At 42.5% G+C, this 20,445-nt stretch overlaps 1 protein-coding gene across 1 annotated transcript in view; it reads right to left on the bottom strand.

Annotated features, from left to right (window-relative positions):
• Positions 1-20,445, bottom strand: part of MAP3K2 (mitogen-activated protein kinase kinase kinase 2) — a 70,988-nt gene that overhangs the window by 38,873 nt on the left and 11,670 nt on the right. Inside the window, 4 exon segments of the mRNA XM_065561419.1 lie at positions 2,888-2,987; positions 6,453-6,493; positions 9,768-9,907; positions 15,818-15,887. Coding sequence (XP_065417491.1) covers positions 2,888-2,987; positions 6,453-6,493; positions 9,768-9,907; positions 15,818-15,824 — 288 coding nt within the window. The 5' untranslated portion in view covers positions 15,825-15,887.

Genomic DNA, 20,445 nt, shown 5'->3' with positions numbered 1-20,445 from the left:
CCACCTCGCCCCCGCCTTCTGGCAGAGTCCTGTCTCGGACGAGGTGGGGGGGGGATAGAACCGCTGAGGCTGGGGCCGAAATGGCCTGCGCTGGGGACCCGGAACATGCATCCCCAGGGAGCGCATGATTGTTCTCGAGTCCTTGAGGCTCTGCAGACGAGAGTCCGTCTTATCCGAGAACAATCCGTGTCCCTCAAAAGGTAAATCCTGCAGGGTTTGCTGCAGTTCAGGAGGCAGGCCCGAGACCTGGAGCCAGGAGATTCTCCGCATGGCGATACCTGAAGCCAGGGTTCTCACAGCCGAGTCTGCTATGTCCAAGGAGGCCTGTAAGGAGGTCCGAGCCACCTTCTTACCCTCCTCTACCAGGGCTCCAAACTCCTCCCTGGACTCTTGGGGAACCAACTCCTTGAACTTCCCCATAGAGTTCCAGGAATTAAAGTTATAGCGGCTCAGGAGCGCCTGCTGGTTAGCCGCTCTAAGTTGTAGCCCCCCAGCTGAATAAACCTTACGCCCAAACAAATCGAAGCGCTTAGCGTCCTTCGATTTGGGCGCTGCAGCCTGTTGACCGTGGCGCTCCCTTGCATTCACTGATGACACCACCAGTGAACACGGCTGGGGATGAGTATACAAGTACTCATAGTCCTTTGAGGGGACAAAGTACTTTCTTTCCACCCCTCTGGCTGTGGGTGGAATAGAGGCAGGAGTTTGCCATATCGTAGTGGCGTTAGCCTGGATCGTGCGGATCAGGGGCAACGCCACTCTGGATGGGGCATCCGCAGAGAGGATGTTCACGATGGGGTCCTGCACCTCCACTATCTCCTCTGCCTGTAGGTCCATATTACGTGCCACCCTACGTAATAGGTCCTGGTGTGCCCGGAGATCTATCGGGGGTGGACCTGTGCTCGACGTGCCCGCCACTGCCTCATCTGGGGAAGATGAGGAAGATGCCTCAGGTGGCAAGGGATCCAAGGGCGGGTCCTGGTCCAATGAGCCCTGGAGCGGAGCATCACCTGCCCCTGGGTCCAGGACGTCAGGTGGTGCGGGCACGGAAGCCTCCATGCCCCCTGGAGGAGGGCGAGAGATGGTGGACTCTGGGGCCCTTCTCTCAGAGTGCACTGAGCGAGAGGCTGATGGTGGTGGAGCCCCTTGTGCTTGATGGTACGCCCACGGGGTCCAGAACGACCAGTGCGAAGGTCCCTGAGCGGGATCGTCCGCTACCTCCTGCCAGTGGCCCATGTCCAGTTCATCGGCCTGCCCCTGAGGGGGGTATGCCGATCTCGATGCCCCATCGGAGGAGCGAGACACTGATCTCGACGGCCATGGCGGTGCCGACCGCGCCGAGGTGAGCTCCGGAAGATACGGTGCCGTGCGGTGCTGGTCTGGAGATGATCGGTCTCTATGCGGTGCCGGTGAGCGGTGCCGAGATCGGGATCGGTGCCAATGACCGCGTCGGTGCCGAGAGTCCGACCTGGACCTGGAAGGCGATCTCGAGTAGGCCCGGTGCCGAGAGCGGCCCCTCGACGTCGAGCGTCTCTCGTATCGGTGCCGGGAACTATGTCTCGAGGTCGAACGGTACCGACGATCATAACGGTGCCGGGACGTAGAACGGTGCCGCGACGATGATCTTAGCCGCGAGTACGACCGGTGCCGAGGTGATATTTGGCGCCGGGACTGCGAGCGGCGTCGGGACCTGCTTCGGGACCTGGATCGGTGCCGTGGTTCCAGTCCTTGAGACAGTGGGCGCATCATGGCAGGTTTTCCCCTGGATTGCACCGGACGAGGGGCCAACGGTGCCAGTGGTTGGGGCGGTGCCGGCTCCGCGAGAGCAATCAAGTCTCTCGCCGTCGCGAAGGTCTCTGGGGTCGACGGGAGGCACGGCTCTACCACCGACCACAGTGGTGATCCCGTCCGCACCAGACTCGACGGCCTCGGAGCTGGAGGCGACTGTGCCAGAGGCACCTGCTTTTGGTGCTCCACCGGTGGACGCGGCTCTACCCCCGGCACCGGGTGGGCCGGCGTCTTCAGGACGGCAGTCTCCTGCGCCTTACGGGATTTCTTATGTCCCGGTGATAACGATCGGCGCCGAGGCACTTGCGGCGGGTGCGGTGCCGAAGGGGTCCGGTGCCACGGCGGCTTGTCCGACTCCACCCGCGGTGCCGGGGCAGTCAGTGCCGCAGGGGCACTGCGCACCGAGGCGCTTGGCGCTGGGACTTGATGCGCCGATGGAGTGTCCGGGCTAAGTGCCGCCTCCATGAGGAGTTGCCGAAGCCGAAAGTCCCGCTCCTTTTTGGTTCTCGGTCTGAAGGCCTTACAGATCTTACACTTATCTGTTTGATGGGACTCTCCCAGGCACTTCAGACACGAGTCGTGCGGGTCACTTGTGGGCATAGGCTTAGCGCAGGACGCGCACTGCTTAAAGCCGGGAGCCTTGGGCATGAGCCCGGCTATGCGCCGGGGGAAAAAGGGGGAAAGACAACCCCATTAATCCCCTTTAACTATCCACAACTATTAATAGAGTAAATGAACAACTATCTAACTATATAACAACTACAACTATAACTACAACTATCTACAAAATGGAATAAGCTAGGGAGAGTGGAGAACAGCTATGCCGCGCTCCACAGTTCCAACGACCGTCAGGGGCGGTAAGAAGGAACTGAGGGGGCGCCGGGTCGGCTGGGGTATATATCCAGCGCCATGAAGGCGCCACTCTAGGGGGCTCCACAGCCGACCCGCCGGGTGTTGCTAGGGTAGAAAATTCTCCGACGATCGTGCACGCGGCGCGCGCACACCCCCTGATTGGAATCGATATGAGCAAGCACTCGAACAAGAACCATTAATACATTAAAATATGAGAAACTGAGGATTCAGGAAGGCAGAATATTACCTCATTATTGCTGTAATGCAAGTCCATAGGCTGTCCAAAAGCAACTTTAGCTTTAGATGCAAGATCTTCTAGTTTGACAGGCCTGGGAAATTGTAGAATCCTGTAACAGAAAAAATAATTTTTGGAATTTTTTTTCACTAATTTGAAAGGATCATTGTTTATTCATGAATTACCCATGAGTAATCTTATAACAGGAAAAAGAAGAAACAGTTTACAAAATATTTGCTGCCTTAATATGCAGAATAAATTTAAAAAAGCATCTTTTGCAGTAAAAATTAAAGGAACACTCAGTTAGTAGGCATAAAATTAGGTCCTGCTAGCTGTGCTTTAGTAACTTGCATATTGCTTCATTTTGGTGAGCACACACGGCATTAAATATTCCAGAACCTGCTCCAAGTATTCCAGAATGGAGGAGTCTTGTAAATTTCAATAACTTCTGTTTAACAGAACTAAGTAGAACAGTGGAGGCAGCTATCACTGAGGCTTGATCTGCACAACATACTTACTTCGGTATAATTACGCCACTCAGGGATGTGAAAAATCCACACCCCAAACAAAGTAGTTATACTGACCTTAACACACACACACACACACGTGTGTAGACAGAGCTATGACGGCAGGATAGCTATGTCAGTGGGAGAAGCTACCTCCTCTTGCAGAGGTGGAGTTAAGCCAATGAGAGAGCTCTCGTCCATTGGCTTAGAACATAAGAAAGGCCGTACCAGGTCAGACCAAAGGTCCATCTAGCCCAGTATCCTGTCTACTGACAGTGGCCAATGCCAGGTGCCCCAGAGGGAGTGAACCTAACAGGCAATGATCAAGTGATCTCTCTCCTGCCATCCATCTCCACCCTCCGACAAACAGAGGCTGTGACAGAGGCTTTGAGCATCTTCACCAGATGTGCCGATGTAAATTTGTAGTGTAGACCTGCCCTAAGAAAAACAGGATGTAGGCTAGTAATGGGTTGACCAGCAGAAGAGTTAGAATTCTAGGGGTAGGCAACCTACGGTACGCGTGCCAAAGGCAGCATACGAGCTGATTTTCAGTGGCACTCACACTGCCCAGGTCCTGGCCACCGGTCCGGGGGGCTCTGCATTTCAATTTAATTTTAAATGAAGCTTCTTAAACATTTTAAAAACCTTATTTACTTTACATACAACAATAGTTTAATTATATATTATAGACTTATAGAAAGAGACCTTCTAAAAATGTATTACTGGCATGCAAAATCTTAAATTAGAATGAATAAATGAAGACTCGGCACACCACTTCTGAAAGGTTGCCAACCCCTGAATTACATCAATATTACCACCTTCATTTTAACTAGCTAACAAATTTTCTAGAATCAGGAGGAGAGCTTAAAAATACCATCCACTCACCCCCGTTTTTGAAAGATATGATGTAGTTAAATTTCTGAGACCCTCAACACTCAGTGTTTTTTACGTAAAATTCCCTTACAATTTTCTAAAATGTGGGTTATAAACTCAAATTAAAGATTTCCTATTAGCTGAATGCCACCAAAACTAAAAGATCCTAAATATGTGTCACTCTCAGAGCTTCCATTAGGTACAAATATCTCTCAAATAGAGGCTATTAAATTATTTCAGCAGAAAGGCCATATAACAGACTTTTGCTTCATCTCTATTCTAAGTTACCGAGGCAGATAATAACCACAAATCCTGAAGAGAAATTCCACTTGAATTTTATGGATATTACACTGGAAAATTAACAATGGCTAATGGTCCCTTTTATCTGGGTCTTCATTAACCAACATACCAGTAAGAACACTGTTTTCTTGGGGAAAGGAGGACAGAAGCTAGGTCATTAAGGAAAGTCTCTTTCCTTTCTCACCTTAGTCAACTGTGCATTCAGCAAGCTTGAAACTTTGCTTACTAGAAGACTTTGGCTATCAGTTTAGAATGCCATATATATTATCTTAGGAACTCATGAATAGCTTCGGACTCCTCCTTTCTGCCTCCTATTTCACAACAATGTAGAAGCACCATTCAAAATATTTATTTATTGCATAACCCTATGTCCACTGTGCCACACCATCCTGGTATCTTTGGAGCTGCATGTTCTTACACAGAACATCAGAGCTCAACCTGCATATTGGACTTGGTCTGTCCAGTATCACCTGTTGGCAATTGTAGCTATGTTGGTCCCAGGATATTAGAGGCACAAGGTGGGTGAGTTAACATTTTTTTATTGGCCCCACTGCTGTTGGTGAAAGCTTGCCTCTTTCACCAACAGAAGTGGGTCCAATAAAAAAATGTTAACTCACCCACCTTGTGCCTCCAATATCACCTGGGCATTAGCTCCAAATCACTTCTATCTGGCCTGAAATAGTCTTATTTTTAAAGGCAGCTATAAGGATGTATTTTGCATTACAAAAAACACGCTTCCATGAATGATGTGCTAATACATTTCAATTACAATTTCAGACACAGATAGTGAAGTCTGGTAATGGCCACTAAGAGTACTTCTATTTTTCTAGCCATTTTAAAAGGTGGCCACGCTGCATTCTGATTAGCATGGAAGAACTTGCATTGATAGATTTTACACGCCACTAACGACTGGTAACCAGTAGCACAGGCTTTAGTGTAATTTTGGTTTTGTTTTTTAAAAAGAAAAGAGAACTGTTGCATTTGCTATTATTAAAAATAGAGTTCTCTATCATCATTATTATTGGTTACATAGTATTGAGCGTGCTTGGTGTTTCACACCCACCAACATGAAGATAAAGGTCCTTGCTCGGAAGAGTTTACAATTTATACAATGAATATGATCAGAATTTTTTAGGTCTTTTTTTAATTTGAGTTAATGTTCAATAGTTTAATTTGTGATCACTACTCTGTAGGAAGGTCTACTGGAAGAAGCAAATTGGCAGGAAGTACTTGGAGAAGAAAAATGAGGCATGGCAAACCAGTTGAGAAACAGATTCCAAGCAAATGAGATGCATGAAGGAAAGTGGGAGACTTCCACATAAGGGAGATGGAATCATACATCTTAGCTTTAATTATGCTTTTTAAGCTTTTGAATATCTCACTCTCTGCCCCCAACACGAAGTTTAAATATAACTGAAGTTTCAGTAGAAACCAATCAGAACAGCGCAGTTACAAATCTCAGAAGACCTTCCTATAGCAGAATTTCCCGTTAGGATTTTCCCACAAAATCACAGTCAGTACAGAAAGGGCAAATCAAAATGTTTCCTTTTCTTACTAATGTAGGGCTTGATCCTGCAACCACTTATTCATATGAGCATAAGTCCCAGTGACTTCATTCATGTGAATAAAGTTATTCATAAGAGAGCATTTAAAAAATCAAGTCCATTCTTTGGGATTTACATCTAAGTAAATCATATTTGACAATTCTGTTTAAATTATACATTTCTATTTTCTGCTTATTTGTGCTGACTATTCTACTTCTCTTAAGCCATGTATGTACATCAATTTCTATCAAGTACTTTTAATGGTTTCTTTGGGACACTAGCAGAGAAATAGCAATAAAATTCATAAACTAGCAACAGAAATGCATTAAAATAGTTTATCTTTTCCTGTCTTACCTTTTTTCACCTCGGTGTTCGAATTTGACTCTAACATCATTCTGTAATGAAAGAGATAAATTATATATATTTTTAAAAAGGCCATTATAAATTATTAGTTGGTGACAAATTCTTATTCAGAAAACCATAAAAATACATTTAACATTCTCAGACATTTTGTTTAATCTTTAGAAGGCCCATAAAGTTTAATTACACTCTTTTCTTGCTTACTGAACATTTTGGCAGAAACTAACAGATAAGTGGAAGACTTTCTTCTGCTAAGGTATCAGATATGTTAAGTCCGGAAATCCATGAGGATCAAAAGGATGGTTTTGATCTAAACTAAATATTTGTGTGAGAAAAAACATACATTGGCCAGGAACGGTGAACCACAGCCACTGGGAGCTCTGGGGGGCCATGCCTGTCGACTGTCAACATAAACAAAATGTCTTGCGGACCGCCAGCGGATTACCCTGATGGGTCGTGTGCCGAAGGTTGCTGACCCCTGATTTACATTTAGCTGTATTAAAATGCATATAAGTTGTTTGTGCCCACTTTACCAAACGCTCCGAATCAGTGACCTTTAACTCTTCCTTATTTACTGCGCCCCAATTTTTGTGTCATTTGTAAACTTTATCAGTGATGCTTTTAGGTCTTCTTCCAGATAATTAACAGAAATATTAAAGTAACTGAGAACAGAACCTTGCGGGACCCCAGTAGAAACACACCAGCTCAATGGATTTCCAATTCAGTTACTTTTTCAGACTGATCAGTTATCTAGTTTTTAATTCATTTAACGTGTGCCATTTTTATTTTAGATCTTTCTAGTTTTTTAATCAAGATGTCATGAGGTACCAAGTCAAACACCTCACAGAACTCTAAGGATATTATACCAACACTATTAGCTGTATCAACCATAATTGATTTTTTTTTAAATGAGATTACAAGTTAGTTTAACAGGATCTATTTTCCCTAAACCCATGTGATTTGCATTAATTAGATTATCCTCCTTTAATTAATTCTTAAAGGAGTCCCATATCAGCCACTCCATTATCTTGCCCAGGATCAAGGTCAATCAGACAAGCCTATAATTTACCTGGGTCATCCCATTTACTCTTTTTAAAATTGGCACAACATTAGCTTTCTTCCAGTCTTCTGGAACTTCCCCAGTGCTCCAAGACTTATTGAAGTTCAACATTAATGGTCCAGTCAGCTCCTCAGCAAGCGCTTTTAAAATTCTTGGATGCCTGTTATTTGGGCATGTTGATTTAAAAATGGCCAACTTTCCATTCCACTAATATCTCTGGAGGATGTTAAAGAGTGTTATCACCATATGATGAGACCATATCATCTGTTTTTCCCCAAATACAGGACAGAAATATTTATTGAGCCACGTCCGCTTTTTCTGCACTATTATTGATAATTCTACCATTTCCATCTAGTAATGGACCAATACTACTGTCAGGATTCTTTTTGTTCCCAATACATTTTTAAAAACTTGTTTTATATCTTAATATATGCACACACTTTACAGCTGCCTTCACTTCCCCTCTAACCCAGGTCAGTTTTTTTTAACCACTAGAGCCTTCTTCCTTGATTATGACTCTCTGGGCAGCTAGTAAGGTGTTAAATTATTCACAATTATCATTCACATTTTTTCTGATTAAATTCTTCCTCCCAGCTGATTTGGCTGATAATTGTTTTCAGCTTTGTGAAAGCACCTGTTAAAGCACCAAGTACACCTATTACTGGTTTGGACTTTATTCTGCTTGCATATTATGATACAAGCTTGTATCTAAGCTACCATTAATTTTTAGTTTTGTAATCAGTTCCTCTTTATCTGTTAGGACAAGGTCTAAGAAAGAATTACCCCCATATTGGCTGCAACACTTTTTGAGTTCGGAAACTGTCATCTATAATGTTTAGGAATTCCAAGACTGTTTTGATACGGGCAGCATGAGAACTCCAGCACGTCACTCAAACTGAAGTTCCCCATGATCACACAGTTCTTTCCCCTACACATTGTAAATAGGTACATATGGAGGTTGTCATCCTGGTCCCTAGTGTGATTGGGAGGACTATAGCAGACACCAACTAGTACCCCATCTTGTGCTTTATCTGTTAGGATATTGATCCATAAGCATTCAAGATCATTTTCTTCCAAGTTATCAGTGACTCAGAAACAGATAATGCCATTTATGACAGAGCGCCACTCCTCCTCCCTTTTTGCCCGCTGAATCCTTCCTAAATCGGTATTATCATTTTAACATTCCAATTGTGTGAATCAACCCATCGGGTTTCAGTAATACCAACATCATCAAATTTATGCTCATAAACGGAGAATTCCAATCACAATTCCTCGTTTATTACAAGTGGAATATCTAAGGCTTTTAAGCCACCAATAAGGAATGATCCCCCCCTTCTTCCAAATACTGAAGATAAAATAGATTAATAGACAAATACATGTAAAAATTCAAATGTCTTGATAGACCACCAATTCAGGGCGCAATCCAATAAACATCCATTTAATTCCATGGGATTATTATCATGAGCAATGCTATTCACATGCCCTTATACAGAATGTGCAGAATGTGACCTACTGTACGAAGGCGAAAAACTGTGGCTTTTTGCTTCTTTATGAAGCTCACAGAAGCCCTGAATATTATTTTTCAAAATAAATATAAAATTTTAACATTATGACTAAAAGCTCCTCCCCCAACCCAATTGTTCAGCTTTATCAATTCTCTTTTGCAATATCACAATCTCCACTAGTTCTCCAGCTGCCCATACAGTCTCTGGGGAAAAACACAGTTCACAAGACCTGGTATTTCGAATAAATGGAAAAAATCTTTCATACCTTCTCTATGTATTTCCCCCACTGCAAACATCCTTTAATATGACAATTTAAATACCTGGATAGTCCAATTCAGTTGTATATGACTAAATTCAGTCTAAAGAAACAATTCAAAGAAGGGATGGAGCAAACTTTGCTTTTAAAATAAAAATCCTAAAACAAGTCAGCAAAAAAGACTGTGATCCAAACCAAAGTGAGATCTTGACAATTAGTGTAACTCTCTGATTATTGACTTTAAAAAATCAATTAGGGAGTAGGAAGTGGATGCTTTACTTTACCAGATACATTTAGTGTGCATGTGTTTAGAATGTGTCCTGAAACACTACTCTTCATTTTTGTAACCAATTTCAAAAATATGCAGCATCCACGGGAGATTAGAATCACTCAATTAACCCTGACTTTAGTTTTGCAATTGGAAAATTACAGAAGTCACAGTATGATATACATTGTTCATTGTGTTAGACAAGAATGCTGAAAATTACCTGTTTTTTGGGTGAAGATGATTTTGGTTTTCCTGTTTCTTGTACTGGCAATGCAGGACGACTAGCCTTATGAAGGACAGCCAAATCCTGCATGATTGAATTCAAAGCTTGCTGCTCGATTGAATTCAAAGACTGATCATCTGTTTAAAAAAAATAATAAAAAAAAAACACATCAAAAATAGGACATTTAGAAGTTCAAATCATTGTTTCACTTGAAAGCTGCATTTCAAAATTGACTAGGAAAATAAACATGTTTCCTAAAAACTTAAGAAAAGGCACACATTCATCACAATTAGCTTAATAAAAAATAAAAGATGCTGTGGCTAGCATGTTGCAATTACAAACATATTCTTCATTTAATTTGTTTCCAGGAAGTAACATCATAAGCAGGGCTTAAGGAAATAAACAACTTTTGTTGTTAAAGTACTTAAATTTTAATTTTTTTCAAAAATTTAAAGCAGCTTCCCAACAAATTAGGACTGACAATTCAATTCACCTTGATACAACTGCAGATTGTAACTAGGAAAAAGGGTTTCAAAGGCTGTTTCATGTGAAAGTCTTAGAAAAATGTGAGAAAAAAATTAGATCTTCAACTTGTAAAGATGCACTATTATGGTAGTCCTTGTTTGTAGCACAGAAAGGCCAAAGTAAGGATTTACTCTGGGTATCATTCTTCCCCAGCCTAAACCAGTAGAACTCAGGGATATTGAAAAAGCAACGCATTGGACTCTAATTAGAAGAGACTTTTGCTACTGAACACTTGCTGATTGAATCCTTGCTTGCCCCCCTTTGCCTTAGAATGCTGCAGTTGCAGTGCTGGAAGAGTGAACCTAATGTAAAAACGACATTGAGAGCAATCAGCAAGTGTTCAGTAGCGAAGGTCTCTTCTAATTAGAGGTGTCCAAAAGTCAGAATTAGTCCTACAGCCACATTAAGATGGACAAACATTGGACAGTAAAGTGTTTGGAGGTTTTGAGGGGTGGCTGGGAAACGTACCCTTCATTACTTCAACTCCACACCACAGGGGTTGCTCCTATGTACATTGGCCTGTAGTTTACTCCAAATGTGTCCAAGGATAAATCTACACTTGAAGGTGAAAGGAAAGAAATAATATCCCACTACTCACGCACAAAAAATATTAAATGGTGATATAATGAATAACTCCTCTCTAGATTTTCTAAATGCTGGACTAATTAGCAAGCTTCAGGACAAATTCTACTGCAAAGTTCATGTAGATAGGTGGTGAAGAGCTCCCACTAGAATCTAGAGAACTGCTTAAATGGATTATGTAAGCGCATGACTTTATATTCCATATGACTAAAGCCATTTGCACAGCAGGGAAAGCCTGGGTGAGAACAGTTACATATATTAAAACTTAGTTCTTCTTGGAAACACATTTTAAATATGCATAACCCTCCTTTGAGGACAATACAAAGTCAAGCAACTGTATAAATGATCCCATCAGTCCTTCAAAAGGTGAAACACCTGAGTTTCTAATGTTTTAATAGAATGCCATTCACTGTAGTCAGCCCTGTAGAAGAACTCTATTAGGTTATCAAAGTTAAATATTAATGGCTGCATTGGTCCTATGCATAAATGAACGCCAGGTTCAAAGATTCAATTTTATGATCCTTGACAAGCATTCTTGTGAAATGCAATTTTGTTATAATGTTAATTTTGCAGAAGTGGGAAGCAAGCAAGAATAACATGCTCTCACTTGAAGAGGTGTCAGGGCTAAGTCAGATGTCACCGACAAATATAGTGATTCCTCAGCTATAGGATTTGCTACTGATACTGTTCATTTATGCCAACATCACCTTACACAAGGAAAGGAAGATCTGTGAATAACAGTGATTCCATGTTCATCTAGCTAACTTCTCTCTTCTTTAAAATAACTTGTACTGGGATTTACAGCAGCTCAATATTTCACTGTCACGGTCCTTTTAAGCTGTAGTTTATGCTGAACACTAAAAATGGTTGAAAAGAATAAAATACAAACTTGTATAAGGCATGAACGACTGTTTAATGTAAACAGTAAATATAATCCAGATTTTTATTTTTTTAAATTATCCAAAGACCTTTGGCCATGAATGCCTAAAATTAGTTAGACAAGGGAGGTAAGGTAATATCTTTTATTGGACCAATTTCTGTTGGTGGAAAGGACACATTTTTGAGATTCACAGAGCTCTAAATAAATATTAATTATCTATTCTTGCTCATTGATCAAACTGAACTCAAAAATAAAAAACAAGTTATGGTAAATTCATTTAAAGATAAAAAGACTGGCAAGTTCAAAAATACCATTTCCTGTCTTTAGTACCGCAAGAATGGTCATAAAATATTGATAACAGTACCATATGAGTGCAGTAACACCACAATTGTAAAGGTCTGCACACAACCAAAGATGTTAAAAATGTAGCTATCATTAGCCATTAGCAGTAATGAGCTACCCAAGAGTTTGTGTGGGATGAAGGATGATGATTCGATACGTTCAAATAATTTAAATCTAGTTTACAGTCTTGATACCGAAACAGCTACACCTAGAGGAGCCTTCCATTCCTAGAATTAGGAACATTCTAAATCATATTTAAAATGAAAGAAATTAATAAACTCCCACTTTTCAAGGAAGCGTCTCTCCCTCATTTTTGTTAGTAATCACCGATGGATAAAACTTCTGCACTAATAATATTTTTCTATTTGCATCACTACAACTTAACAAGGCCATCCCTAGACATCACTACTCCAAACAATTCAAGTATCAGGCTGAAGTCATCTGCCATGGAAGGTGGGGGAGGTAGTACAGCTTTATCAGGTGATGATGACAATACAATTGTGTGAGGTGTCAACATGCTTGTTGACCCCCTCAAAGAACTCTAGTAGATTGGTGAGACATGATTTCCCTTTACAAAAACCATGTTAACTATTCCCCAACAAATTATGTTCATCTGTGTGTCTGACAATTTTGTTCTTTACTTCTTAGGTGATGACCAAGATTTCTTAAGCCATCTAGTATTCCTACTTTTCTTGTTGATACCCAGAGATTTAGAAATGAAGCTCTCTTTACTGCAGCCATCAATACAGGTGCTGCCTCTCCTGAGCCGGTCACCAAGACTCGGAGGCAGACAGGGTAGCAACGCACGGATCCTTTGAGACTCTTGGCGACCGGGATCCTGAAGTCTACGAGGCATGAAGAGTACTCGGAGGCCTGTGTGCAGAAGAGTTCTCAGAGCCTGGGTCAGAAGCTAGTCTTAGGGCTTACTCTCTCATTTGATCTCCCTGTTTTCCCAAGATCTGCTTTTGAAGGAGGAGCAAATTTTACACTTCTTGGGGGAGATGGGTGTCTCCCAAATAGCAGAGGAACCAAGAATGGTGGTCATTGATTGGGATAGCTTGCTGGCAGGAGAGACCTTAAAGCCTCGGGACCTTGCCATACCCCAAAGCAGAAGTTCAGAATCAACCCTCAGTCGGGAAAATTGAACAAAAGGGGAATGACAAACTATTAAACTAAAACTATACTAGAAATTGAGAAAAGTGGGCATGGGTTGATGTTCTGCTTCAAGCCGAAGGCGGTTGAGAAGGAACTGAGGGCAGTTTGCCTGGGCAGCCCTATACGTCCTTGGTATGGGGCACAAGGATGAGTAGGGCGCATGCACGGGCTGAACAAGCACTGTTCCCAAAAATCTCCCATCAAAAGCACATGAATGGGCACACAGTCCTGAAGTGGAGCACCCCTAGGGACACCACTCAAAGAAGAATACCAAGTGTGATGGGGTGTCCACCCCACACAAGGCCTGAAAAGGTAAATTAGACCAATTAACCTTAGGCCGCACCTGGAGGAAACATAGGGAGTGCTAGGGCCTAATTGCAGATGAAGTTCAGTTTGGGGGAGGAGCTCAGCTGGTCTATATAGAGAGGAAGTTGGTAGGTTGTAAGAGAGGAAACTGGCAGTTGTACTCCCTGACACAAAGGGGAAGAGCAAGAAGCTGCATGGACTGAGTAGGAAGCAGTCCAGGGAAGGAGCAGTAAGGACTGGAAGAGTAAAAGCCCAGAGCTGCTCGGTTGAGGGTTCCTGGACTGGAAAACAGTGTAGAGAGTGGGCCTGGGTTCCCCTACCAGCTACTAAGGAAGTGGCGCAGATCAGGCATGAGGAGCAGACTACCTGCGACAGGTGAAAGGTCCACCGCAGCTCCCCACAGCTGCCTCGTGCCATGAACCACCGCCCACCTCCCCCAGTCGGAGCCGCACTGGGGAGAGTTGTGCTGGCAGCTGTGGGAAGCCTAAGTCCCTCCACCTGCCCTGGGTCGGAGCCCTGGGAGCAGGGACACGGGCCGGGGGCAGGGACACGGGCCTCCCACCCAGGGCAGGTGGAGGGACCCAGGCTCCCCACAGCACATCTCTCCCTGACCTGGCTATGGGAGGGGAATGGGGGGGGGAGAAAGAGGGGTGCCTCTTTCCCACAGCCCGGCCACAGTAAGAGCCGGGCAGGCAGCTGTGGGAAGCTGTGGCGGACCCTCCACCTGCCCTGGATAGGGGTCCCAAGCAGCCCCCTGTCCGTGTCCCTGCCCCTCAAAACCCCGCCAAGGGCAGGTGGAGGGTCTGCGCTGTGTTCCTCACAGCTGCCCACCCGGCTCTTACCGTCATAGCCCTGTGCGGATACATAATTTGTATCTGCAGCCACACTGCTATCCGCAAAAATGGTCCAAGGATATACACATCTGCAGATGTGGATATCCATGGATATAAAGCTGATATCCATGTATTTTCAGGGCTCCATGGGTATGATCTCCCCTTGAGAGTGGCTGTGCAGGGGAAGAAGTAATCCCATCCCTCACCAACCCGGAAGACTAGCAGCTGGAGCCAGGTGAATGGCAGGGGCACTTCCAGCAGCACTGGGGAGATCAGACCCACCTCCAAGAATCTCCCCCAGCTGCAGGAAACTCTGTGACTGCTGCCTTCAAAGCCCAGCTCTTAAGGCAATAAAGAAGTGAGGGTGGCAATCCCGCAACTGCCCTACATCAGCTTTGCAACCCCCCACAACCCTCTTTTGGGTCAGGAACCTCATGGTTACAACGCCATGAAATTTCTAGATGTAAATATCTGAAAACATTAAATTGACCAATTTTAAAACCCTCCTTCTGTTAGTCTTAAAGGTGCCACAGGACCCTCTGTTGCCTCCGGCCATGAAATTGATCAAAATGGACTGTGAATTTGGTAGGGGCCCTACTTATAAAGAAGAAGCATGCTAGACCACTGTATTTGATAAAAATAAGAAATTAAGTTTTAGCTTGAGGACATTAAATGCAATTTAACATCTAATACAGGTTATAATTTGACAAAATCCCTGTACTTACAAATTTCAGTGTGTGCAGAAACATTAGCAGCATGAAGAGCACTATATTCTTAAACAATCCTGGCTCATTAATTTTTTTAAAGTACCAGACTAGGACTAACACTCTCACAAAAATCAGTTATATCATAACTCCCAGACAAAGAATACACTAAAATAGAGTTATGGTTGAGAGTACATATCAGTATTTTGGTTAAAATTGGGATGGTGTAATTATTCCAAAAACTAAGCATCATAAACCCCAAAAATTCAGGTTAAATGTAACAAAATATCTAAACATTTTGAGGTACAGAAATGCATAGTGAGGACACCTAGACAGCCTTAATGCCACCCTGTAGTGAAACTAGGCATCAAATGTGCTTATGATTAAGGCATTTGAGTGCTTGTAGTCTCAGATTAGATTAAAATAATTTTTGAAGAAAGATTTTGCCCCCCATGGTGTCATTAAGGAGTGAACGTTGTGTATTCGAACAGCATATTTCCATACTTTAACATATTTCAATTTCTTTTACATTTATTCTATATCCACAGAGCAAGTGCTGTAATTTTGTCAACAATTTGCAATTTTTTTCATATACAACTATCAAAGCCATGACATGCACTTCCATAATAAAAATGTTAATTACATAAGTGGTCTTGTTCTTTTCACTAGGAATTAAGCCAAAGTAACAGTTTAATTGGATTCCACTTATAGGTAACTTACCCATCATGGCAGCCAGCCTGAAAACCTGAACTTCAGGGAAATGGCTGTCCCATTAGCATTCATTTATTTTCTAAAGAGAAAAACAATTAAAAAACACGTAAGTACTGAAAACTTAAGAGTAAAGGTTTAAAGTGTAAAAAATTTTACATGTGAAGTATAACTATTTTCACTAACTCCTATATTTCTTGAGAGTTTTAAACCAGGTCTGAAACGCGAAGTTTTAATCTAACATAACAACTACAATTTAAAGACCAAATTATGAATCTTCATTTCAGTTATTTCTGCCTCAACAAATGGATGTGAAAGCTGAAAATTCACTAGAGCAATGACCCCAAACTTTTCATGTTGTGCCCCTCCCCCCCACACCTTACCACTGTCCGCACCCATAGTTGGGACCAAGGCTGTGACCCTGGGGGGTGGGGGCTAGGGTGACCAGACAGCAAGAGTGAAAGGGAGTGGGGGGGTAATAGGAGCCTATATAAGAAAAAGACCCAAAACTCGGGACTGTCCCTATGAAATCAGGACATCTGGTCACCCTAGGGGGGGCTTAAGCCGCAGACAGGAGTAAGGGGGCCGAGACTGGGGCCGCAGCTAGGGATGGGAGCGGGGCCAGGGCTGAGAGAGAAGCTGCAGCCGGGGGTTGAGGGTGGGGCCAGGAGCTGAGGTGGGGAGCAGAGCTAAGTTGGGGGGGCATCCGTCATCCCCCATGGGGGCTGGCCTGGGCCCTGCCACACACCCCTGAATGTTCTTGTGTCCCCCTAGGGAGGCATGCCGTACAGTTTGGGGATCACTGCACTGAAGTATAGACAGCTGTATAAATGCCTATGACAGCAAATGCCTAAGGAAAATACTAGGTATTAAATGGAGTGAATTGATAACAAATGCCAAGATTTGGCAGAAGGTTCAACAACTCATTATCTCCAAGTTTCTCCAAAAAAGAATTCTGCTGGATTTTCTTCCTCCTGGATCCCCTCCCACAAGAGGGAACAAGGTGTTCCTCCACACACATTATAATCAAGACTTTTTTTTTTTTTTTGGTCTAGAGTCAGGAAATTCAGATTTATGGTTCACCTTAATTTGGTCCCCACTGCACAAATATAATATTTTCAGAACGAATTTCTTAGTATATGCAATGTGCTAACTTGCAGATATTATGTGACTATACACAAGTATTTGTATTTACATTTCTCAATTTCTTTTAAAGATATTTACACACAATTTATAAGGAAAAAAATGCAAATGATCACTGAATAGAGACACATCTAGTCAAAGCACTCAGACAAATGAAGTATGATGGCACTAGAATTTATAGCCAAACCCTAATCCTTGTCACACATGAAGAGGAAATCATCCTAAAAACAAAAAGGACTACCTTTGACTCTCAATAGTCGGAAAAGTTCCAGGTCAACTGTTTACATACACTATATATTCATACATTCAGAATCCCCCAGTCACCTTACAGCCCAAGATAAAAGCTGTAGAGAAAGCCAAGATAGGATAATAGTAATAATGTAAACAATCCAAAAAAAGAGTCGTGGCAAAGTATGCAAAGTATAGTTATCACCATATCTTAAACCACGCTAGGATCATGAGAAAAAATCAGAAAAGCACACTTCCTAATTGATCTATGTCTGTATATCACTTAGCACAACTGTGTCCCGTTCTTCGGTGCTCCAATAGTACAAATAAAACAAGAACAGACTTCAACCCTGGAAACAGAACTGGCAAGCACAGACACTCTTCCACTTGTGGCCTCCCACTGACTTCAATGATGCCAGGCACATGTGCAGTGGTTTATGTTACAGGATCAAGCACACAGAAAGACATCCACACATTTTTCCTTTTAATTTACTAAAGCATCTGGCAACATTTAAGGCACAAAATTTTTTTTCTTTAAATGAAAAGAAAAAGTTATTTAATTAGGAAGTTTCTATACAAACTGAAAATAGCTTGCTTCCGTACAACTGCCTACTTTTAAATCACTCAGCTCGGTGGGATCAGAGTTCAGATGCCAAGAAGAGACTTTGAAACACAGAGGGACTATGTCCTTTAGGCAATGGGGAAAGTAATTACTCTCTAGGTGCCATTCTCCCTGGCAGCAAAAGACTATGGTCACTGCAAAGAGTAGTGTTAAGGAGCTCTGAAGGGAATAGCCCCTTGATCCTTTCTGCTAGAGCAAGTATCACAACACCATAGGTTCTAGAAGGAGAATGGGGAGTGTAAGTCAGGCCTTTACGAACTATAGAGCTACTGAAATGGGGCAGGAAGAAGAGACTATGCTCTTGTAACTCTTTATAGCCATTAAAACTTGCCCTCCTAATTTAGAGATTAAAGCATGGAGCTCAGCAAAATCGGATAAGAATCCTTAAAATTATAATGGTAAGCATGTTTGTATCTTCTTTGAGCATTTGTCCATATAGATTCCACTTTTGGTACATATGCACTCCATGCACTTGAGATCAGAATCATTTGGCCAGCAGCATCCATTGGTGTCCATCCTCCCCAAGAGCACAAAGGGCATAGAGGAGGTAACCAACCTCACCATTTTTTCACCAATACAGAATCTAGGTGTTGTAAGACTCTGTAGAAATGGGCATGGAGGATGGGTTGTGGAATATACATGTGGAAAACACATCTTAAAGAACCAGTTACTGTAAAGTAAGTAACTTTTCTTCTTTGAATGCTTGCCATACATATATCACTCTTTATGGCCCACGAACAGTAAACCTGTAAAACAGCTCTGCCAAAGAAGACATTCAGTCTAGATGCTCCTATCAACAAACGGTGTTTTGAGAAAGTATGAACTGATCCCCAAGTAGCTGCTATACATATTTCTGAGATGAGAACAATTCTGAAAAACTGCCTGAGCTCAAGTGAAATAAGCCCTAACTTGATCTGGTGGATCTAAACTAGCTAACTGATAACATATCTTAATATAACCTGAGATCCACTTAAGCCCTGATCTTTTTAACAACATTACGTAGTCCAGGTATTTAGGAATGGTTGCTGCTGTTGGAGAAATATGATGTTGCTCTGCCAGTAAGGAGAACTTTTCCACTTTGCAGCGTATGTGACCCTTGTAACATCCTTTCCATTTTGTAGGAGAATGTTTTGGATATCTCTAGAATCAGCATCCAGAATGTGCGAAGTAGAGAGGCCAAGTTTGGATGCTAGATGTTCCTTGTTCAGGAAGACAACGTTTAGACTCACTGGCAATGTTATTGGAGGCTAAATTGAAAGTCTCATGAAGGCTGGGTACCAGAATTGCCTGAGCCAAGCTGGTGCTATCAAGATCATTAGAGTCTTGTTTGAGTTTCCAGGAATGGAATCTATATATGTACAACACATTTTAAAAACCCACAATTACTGTATGATAAATAATCATTTTTTACATGTAACAACTGCACTCAAAATTTGTCACTTTTTTTATTAAGATTCTCAGCACTTATAGAAGATGGTGTTAAACACAGTCTCTGAATTCAGATATAGCAGTATCCAACAAATCCTGCAACAGCAGAACATGCTCATAGTTATTTTAAAAGCTTATGCTACAGAAGGGGAAAATATATTCAAAGTTCAACCTAACACTCCTAAAATACAGACCCAGATGAGTCCCGGAGCACATAATTTTGTACTTTATCACACTCCCACCCACTATGGGGGTGCAAGAAATTACACCAAAGATAGAGGGGCACCGTCAACTTTAAAAACACATTTGTATCTGAACATTTACCTTCCCCCCCATCCTCCCAAGGACACCTATGATTATTGCAGCAAAGATTAGAGAAAATACCTTCACTTTCAGTTTAATTGTGCATTTGTTGATACTTTGTTTCATTAGTTCCCCTGTGGTGTTAGTTTCCCTTGTTTATGTGGCTAGTCTTTTGTATACCAAAAGAGGAAAGAGACATTTTTACAAATAAGAAATTGTTACAGTAAAACTACAAAAGTTGGCATGTTGACTTAAGAGCATGTAGAATATTTTAACAAAAATTTAAAGTGGTTTCTAACTGCTAATGTCCCTTTAACAAGAGCCTATCAATCTGAAGCAATGATTAGTTCTATTCTATTCAGGTTTTGACACCATGTCCATCACCAGGACAAGATTTCGGGCTAGTCTACACTGGCAATGCTAGCAGCACTTTAACGTGCCGTGTGTGGTCGCTGCGCAGCGCTGGGGCACCGTTTACATTGGCGCTTTACAGCGCTGCAACTTGCTGCACTCAGGGGTGTGTTTTTTCACACCCCCGAGTGAGAAAGTTGCAGCGCTGTTAATTGCCAATGTAGACAAGCCGTAAGACATAGCCACTATAGGCCCACATCTAGCATTCCAGTGTTATCATCAAAAGCTCAGCTTTCATTTTCTAAAAAAATAAGTTGATAGTCCGGATGGTGGTGAAGAAAAGCTTGAAAACATGAAAACATGACTCAAACATAGCAAACACAATGTCTTACATCTACTGACAGCCTAAAACAGTAGCTCAGAATTGTGTGAGCTTCCCCATGCGCTTCAGTGGGATGTTACCTCCAAGACCTACTGCTCTGGGGGCCCCAGACAACACCATTCCAGCAGAGAACTGTGTGTGTCTGGCAAGAGGGGGAAAGAGTGCAGCAGGACTGTCCTGGTC

The sequence above is a fragment of the Chrysemys picta genome, chromosome 11 (genome assembly GCF_011386835.1).
Source record: "Chrysemys picta bellii isolate R12L10 chromosome 11, ASM1138683v2, whole genome shotgun sequence".
NCBI lineage: Eukaryota > Metazoa > Chordata > Testudines > Emydidae > Chrysemys > Chrysemys picta.
The sequence above is the reverse complement of the archived record's forward strand: the minus strand, read 5'-3'. Positions and strand labels throughout refer to the sequence as shown.